At 42.0% G+C, this 6,252-nt stretch overlaps 1 protein-coding gene across 1 annotated transcript in view; it reads left to right on the top strand.

Moving 5' to 3' along the window:
- maneal (mannosidase endo-alpha like) overlaps positions 1–3,980 on the top strand; it is a gene marked incomplete at both ends in the record, with an annotated part of 5,689 nt that extends 1,709 nt beyond the window's left edge. The window contains 2 exons of the mRNA XM_080441929.1: positions 1,997–2,073; positions 3,338–3,980. Of these exons, the coding sequence (XP_080298055.1) occupies positions 1,997–2,073; positions 3,338–3,980 (720 nt within the window). The remainder of the gene's footprint in view (positions 1–1,996; positions 2,074–3,337) is intronic.
- Between the last annotated feature and the right edge of the window lie 2,272 nt (positions 3,981–6,252).

Raw genomic sequence — 6,252 nt, 5'->3', positions numbered from 1 at the left:
CGGAAGAGGGGGGGGGGGGGGGTTTACCAGACTACACTGAGTAGCCTCGTTCCCAGACAGGTTCTGCAGACAGACAGACAGGTTCTGCAGACAGACAGACAGGTTCTGCAGACAGACAGACAGGTTCTGCAGACAGACAGACAGGTTCTGCAGACAGACAGACAGGTTCTGCAGACAGACAGACAGCAAAAGGACCGTGAATAGGCTCTATGCATGGCAGCCATATTGTAAAGTGTGGTCCAGGTCTGTAACTCTGAGAGTGTACACATGGAACCAAATAGACCCTTACAGGTAGAGAATTGTATCAAATTGGGGTCCCTGGCCTAATGCATGTCTGTGTGTGTGCGTGCGTGCGTGCGTGCGTGCGTGCGTGCGTGCGTGCGTGCGTGCGTGCGTGCGTGCGTGCGTGCGTGCGCGTGCGTGCGTGCGTGTGCGTGTGCGTGCGTGCGTGCGTGCGTGTCCAACCAGACGGCAGAAAGTCCTTGTGCCAAACACCACAGCGTTGCTATGGAAACACCACAGCGTTGCTATGGAAACTATTTATGAAAACCTCCTCAGTGCTCGCTCTGAAAGACGGCGTGGGCGTTCAACACGCTCCTCTCTCTCTCTCTCTCTCTCTTTTATATGGTTGCTCTCTCTCTCTGTACTTAACCTGGTTTTCTTTATTTTTGTAAATTAACGCTCTGCAAAAATGGCCGATCTATATTTGACTCTTTAAAAAAATAATATATATATATATTTTTTTTTTTTTGGGGTCTTTATTTGGACAGTACAGTTGAGATAGACAGGAAACAGGAGAGAGAGACAGGAAGTGACACACAGCAACGTGTGGGCTTGGAGGACGTTATTGTTGAATGACTTTGGGTTTGTTTCCAGTGGGAAGCGAGCGCACAGATATAAATCCCGCCCACTACATTTGATTGGGTAAAGCGCGGCCTGCTTCCTGATCTGAAGGCCCGCCCACTTGTAACCAATGTGCATACAGTAGGTTCTCAACAGGGCTCCTGTGTGGGCGGGGCCTGTGTGGGCGGGGCCTGTGTGGGGGGGGGCCTGTGTGGGTGGGGCCTGTGTGGGCGGGGCCATGAAGGATCTGATTTTCCTATCTGTCTCTGTTTAAAGTAGGAAGCTGAGATATTACACGTTTACCTTAGCGCTAGGTATGCTCTAAGTTCTCTTAGAGAATACACTTCAGACTTCTGGTGATTAGTAGTGTTCTTCCCTACCTATGTTCAATGCACTTATTGTAAGTCTCTTTGGATAAAAGCGTCTGCTAAATGACTGTAATGTAATGTAATGTAATGTCTGCTAAATGACTGTAATGTAATGTAATGTAATGTAATGTAATGTAATGTAATGTAATGTCTGCTAAATGACTGTAATGTAATGTAATGTAATGTAATGTAATGTAATGTCTGCTAAATGACTGTAATGTAATGTAATGTAATGTAATGTCTGCTAAATGACTGTAATGTAATGTAATGTAATGTAATGTCTGCTAAATGACTGTAATGTAATGTAATGTAATGTAATGTAATGTCTGCTAAATGACTGTAATGTAATGTAATGTAATGTCTGCTAAATGACTGTAATGTAATGTAATGTAATGTAATGTCTGCTAAATGACTGTAATGTAATGTAATGTAATGTAATGTAATGTCTGCTAAATGACTGTAATGTAATGTAATGTAATGTAATGTAATGTCTGCTAAATGACTGTAATGTAATGTAATGTAATGTAATGTAATGTAATGTAATGTCTGCTAAATGACTGTAATGTAATGTAATGTAATGTAATGTAATGTCTGCTAAATGTAATGTAATGTAATGTAATGTAATGTAATGTCTGCTAAATGACTGTAATGTAATGTAATGTAATGTAATGTAATGTCTGCTAAATGACTGTAATGTAATGTAATGTAATATAATGTCTGCTAAATGACTGTAATGTAATGTAATGTAATGTAATGTAATAATCAGTCCAATCATTGTGTTTCAGGTAACATTTCACCTGCAGCCGTACAGCGGACGAACCGACCTCACAGTCCATGACAACATCAAGTACATCATTGACAAGTAGGTTTGCCCTTCTCACTTAAAGGAGCACTTCACACATTTTCAACCTATCTTCATATAATTGGTCCTCACTGATGCTCATTATAACAATTTCTGTGTCACATAGTTTGTTTGATTGATAGAATACTTTATTAGACAGAAATACACTTGGTAAGAGTACAGTCATACACTATAAGAGTACAGTCATACACTATAAGAGTACAGTCATACACTTGGTAAGAGTACAGTCATACACTATAAGAGTACAGTCATTCACTTGGTATGAAAAAAATCCTGTGGACTTGTTTCCATTGAGGTCCTATGTATTCAATTCATCAACACACATGTCAATCAAGAACACATGTTATTAATAACACATAATAACTACATTGGAATTTATTTAAAAATAAATTAAATAAAAATGAAATGAAATCTTGTTTGAAATCAAACCTGCCTGTAGTCTGTAGATGACACACACACACACACACACACACACACACACACACACACACACACGCACACACAGAGAGAGAGAAAAATAAATGCTGATAAATGCCACCTAGAACCCAGACTGGTTCTTCAGAGTGATGTCATAGAAGGTTCTCTAAAGAACCCTGTGGACCTGTGTCTATTCTTGGTCCGCTCCTTTTCCCCCCTACCCCCAAATATTGTCGTTGAAAATAGCAGATCTACAAGCTCACTTGTAGATCTGCTATTTTTGGTTTATGTTTGTCCATTAAGACAAAGTCAGGATGCTAAGGTTTAAGTGGTTAAAGGTGTAGCAGCAACAACCGGTTCTTTCTGGTTCCTCAAAGAACTTTGATAAATAAGATAAAGTTAAAAAAGGTTCTCCAGAAGCATTATGAGGAACATCATGAAGAACCGTTCACTAGATAAATGCTTCTTTAGGTGGAACCGCCTTTTAACCCATTAAGACCTGAGGCAGATTCTAAAAAAAAAATCCTAAAAAAAAGTCCTAACTGTTTTTAGAAAAAAACCTATGTTGCTATAATCAGTGGTTCTCAAACCTTTTCATGTCAAGGACCCCCAAAATGATATGTATTTGGCCACGGATTCCCCCCCCCCCCCCAGAAGCAAAGATTTGAGTTAAAAATGTTGTTTCAAAAATATATATTTATTCAAAGAAAGATTTGCACAAATGTTTAAAAAAATTCAAAAATAGCAGATCTACAAGCTCATAGCGCGGCACTATGAGCTTGTAGATCTGCTATTTTTGAATAGCCCAAAGAAATGTAAAAATGAATGTCCTTCGTGTTCTCCTCAGGTACGGGACGCACGGCGCGTTCTACCGCTTCCGCTCCGGCGGCGGCACGGGTCGAGTCCTGCCTCTGTTCTACGTGTACGACTCGTACCTGACGCCTCCAGAGTCCTGGGCCCGGCTGCTGACGGCCGGCGGCGCCCGCAGCGTGCGCGGCACGCCCTACGACGCCCACTTCCTGGCGCTGCTGGTGGAGGAGCGGCACCGCCACGACATCCTGGCGTCCGGCTTCGACGGCATGTACACCTACTTCGCCTCCAACGGCTTCTCCTTCGGCTCCTCCCACCAGAACTGGGCGGCGGTCAAGACGTTCTGCGACGCCCACGACCTGCTGTTCGTGCCCGGCGTGGGGCCGGGCTACGCCGACACGGCGGTGCGGCCCTGGAACGACCACAACACGCGCAACCGCGTCAACGGACGCTACTACGAGACCTCCCTGCAGGCGGCGCTGGCCGTCCGGCCCGAGATCGTCGCCGTCACGTCGTTCAACCAATGGCACGAGGGCACGCAGATCGAGAGGGCGGTGCCCAAGAAGACGGCGAGCCGCCTGTACCTGGACTACCAGCCCAACCAATCGGATCTCTACCTGGAGCTGACGCGCAGGTGGGCGGAGCTTTTCAACAAGGAGAAAGACAAGTGGCTGATGTGACGCTTCTGGTTCCTAATTGGCTGACGGGTTGGGTCACACCCATAGCTTCTGCTTCCTTATTGGCTGACGGGGTGGGTCACACCCATAGCTTCTGTTTTTTTATTGGCTGATGGGTTGGTCACGCCCATGGCGATGGAATAATTCTTATTTGACATTCATTAAAACATATACACTATAAAAGCCTGAGTCTTAAGCACATTAAGACATTTTCCCTACAAAATGACGTCACTTCTGAAGAGCTTCTCCTGAACTTTATTTTGGAATTCTTTACTCTTAGATCTTGTGACTCGATTGGTCGGTTGGGTGTGTGTGATCCCCCCCCCTCCCCCCTCTGAACGCAGTTTACCTTTTTGTATTTGGGACGACCGACGGCATCCTTGGTCCATTGAAAGTCAATGCGTCCCATTGAGCGGTTGGAACCACTCGGACAAATATAACGTTTCTAAAGTGTTAGCTGCACTCTGCCTAGCCAATCACAAGACGGGGGAGGCGGGACATGGAGCGTGAAAGAGAGCAAAACTACATTTTTAAATATGGATGAAACATGTTGTCACGGCAACTCTGTTGTCACGGCAACGCCTCTGTGTTGTCATTGGCTCAATCAATGGTTCTCTCTACTGACTGACTCTGATCTGGCGGTGCAACGGTTAATGGAACTAATTGATCTAATCATCGATTTAATAAAATAAATGATTTTTTTGGGGGGGGGGGAATAGCTGATCTACAAGCTCTCAATGCATTGTGTTGTGAGCTTGTAGATCGGCTGTATTTCCGCAATTTCTGCGCGTCACTGTTCTACGGTGAAGTATACAACGGGGCTTCAGTGGTTAATCAACCGTCTATTAGAAATGTTTCACGTACATTCACTGATATAAAACATTTATTATCAAATTATAACACGTTTTTCTAATCAATGGAATTTCTTCGTATTTAAATAATAATTAAAAACAAATTGTAGGAAACTAAAGATAAAGGATATTTACTCGCAACCCATAAAAATGGGTCTGTAACCCCAAAAGGGGGCTCGACCCACTGTTTGGGAACCTCTGAGATAATGGATTACACTGAGATAATGGATACTCTGATAATGCATACTCTGAGATAATGGATTACTCTGAGATAATGGATACTCTGGAAGTTTGTTTGTTTTGTCCAGTAACACTCTGTTTAATCACTGTTTAATTGAAGTTACAACTTCAACTTCAAAAAGTTACAAGCTCACAGCTTGTAGATCTGCTGTTTTATTATGGTATCTTTTGCTGACAGACTGATGAATAACAGATCTACAGTTTGTACACAGTCAAACACTCAGTGTTAATTAATGTAAACGGTATTAATGTTAAGGTTTTTACAGTGTAAATGTCATTGCAGTGATGCAGTGTAACTCAACGCAATTCTGTTTTTATTAAGTATTGTTTCCTTTCAAAATAAATCTAAATGACATCTGTTTGTATTCTGTGCTGAAGGATGAGTGGCATTAAGTTTGAATAAAAACAATGATTTGTTTGTCTTCAAGAGATGCAAACAGAATAAATAGGTTAAGAGCCAGACGCATTGAGAGCTTGTAGATCTGCTTTTTTCACTGAACTTCATGCTCCAAATGAGTGAAACCAGTCTAATGACTGAGAACTTTAATCCATGTATATTTTGATACCAATACTTTGTGCTTTTAACCCTAACCCTAAGATTGGTTGATTAATAACAAAGAAGCACAAAAACATAAGAAAAATAAATCCTAAACGTTGTTTTACCGTCTGTGGCATTCTGAAGACTTTGAAGCATGAATTTAAAATGTAAAGCCTTATTTTAAATAGATGAATTTAAAATGTTGTAAAGCCTTAATTTTACATGAATTTAATATCCTTAGAAAAAGAAACAAATGGTGACATTGTAGAATCATAGGTTTTATTAGAATCATAAATGAAAGCCACATTTTACCAAAGATATCAAAAGCAGACGGGTTGCCAGGTTGGGATGCCGGCTACAAAAGCACATTATTTACTTACAAATAAAAAGTTCACAGGGAAATAAAAAACAATATGAATGAATGGATGGAGGCTGGTTAGAAGGTTTGATGTCTGACGTCTTTACAGAACAAACTGGGTCTTATATTTACATCAGTGGATCAGCCAGATCCAGTGGATCAGTGGATCAGTGGATCAGGTGATCAGGTGATCAGTGGATCAGCCATATCCAGTGGATCAGTGGATCAGGTGATCAGGTGATCAGGTGATCAGTGGATCAGGAGATCAGGGGCCAACTTGTAAATCTC

Source organism: Gymnoscopelus braueri (genome assembly GCF_963280865.1).
Source record: "Gymnoscopelus braueri genome assembly, chromosome: 11".
Lineage (NCBI taxonomy): Eukaryota > Metazoa > Chordata > Actinopteri > Myctophiformes > Myctophidae > Gymnoscopelus > Gymnoscopelus braueri.
The sequence above is the reverse complement of the archived record's forward strand: the minus strand, read 5'-3'. Positions and strand labels throughout refer to the sequence as shown.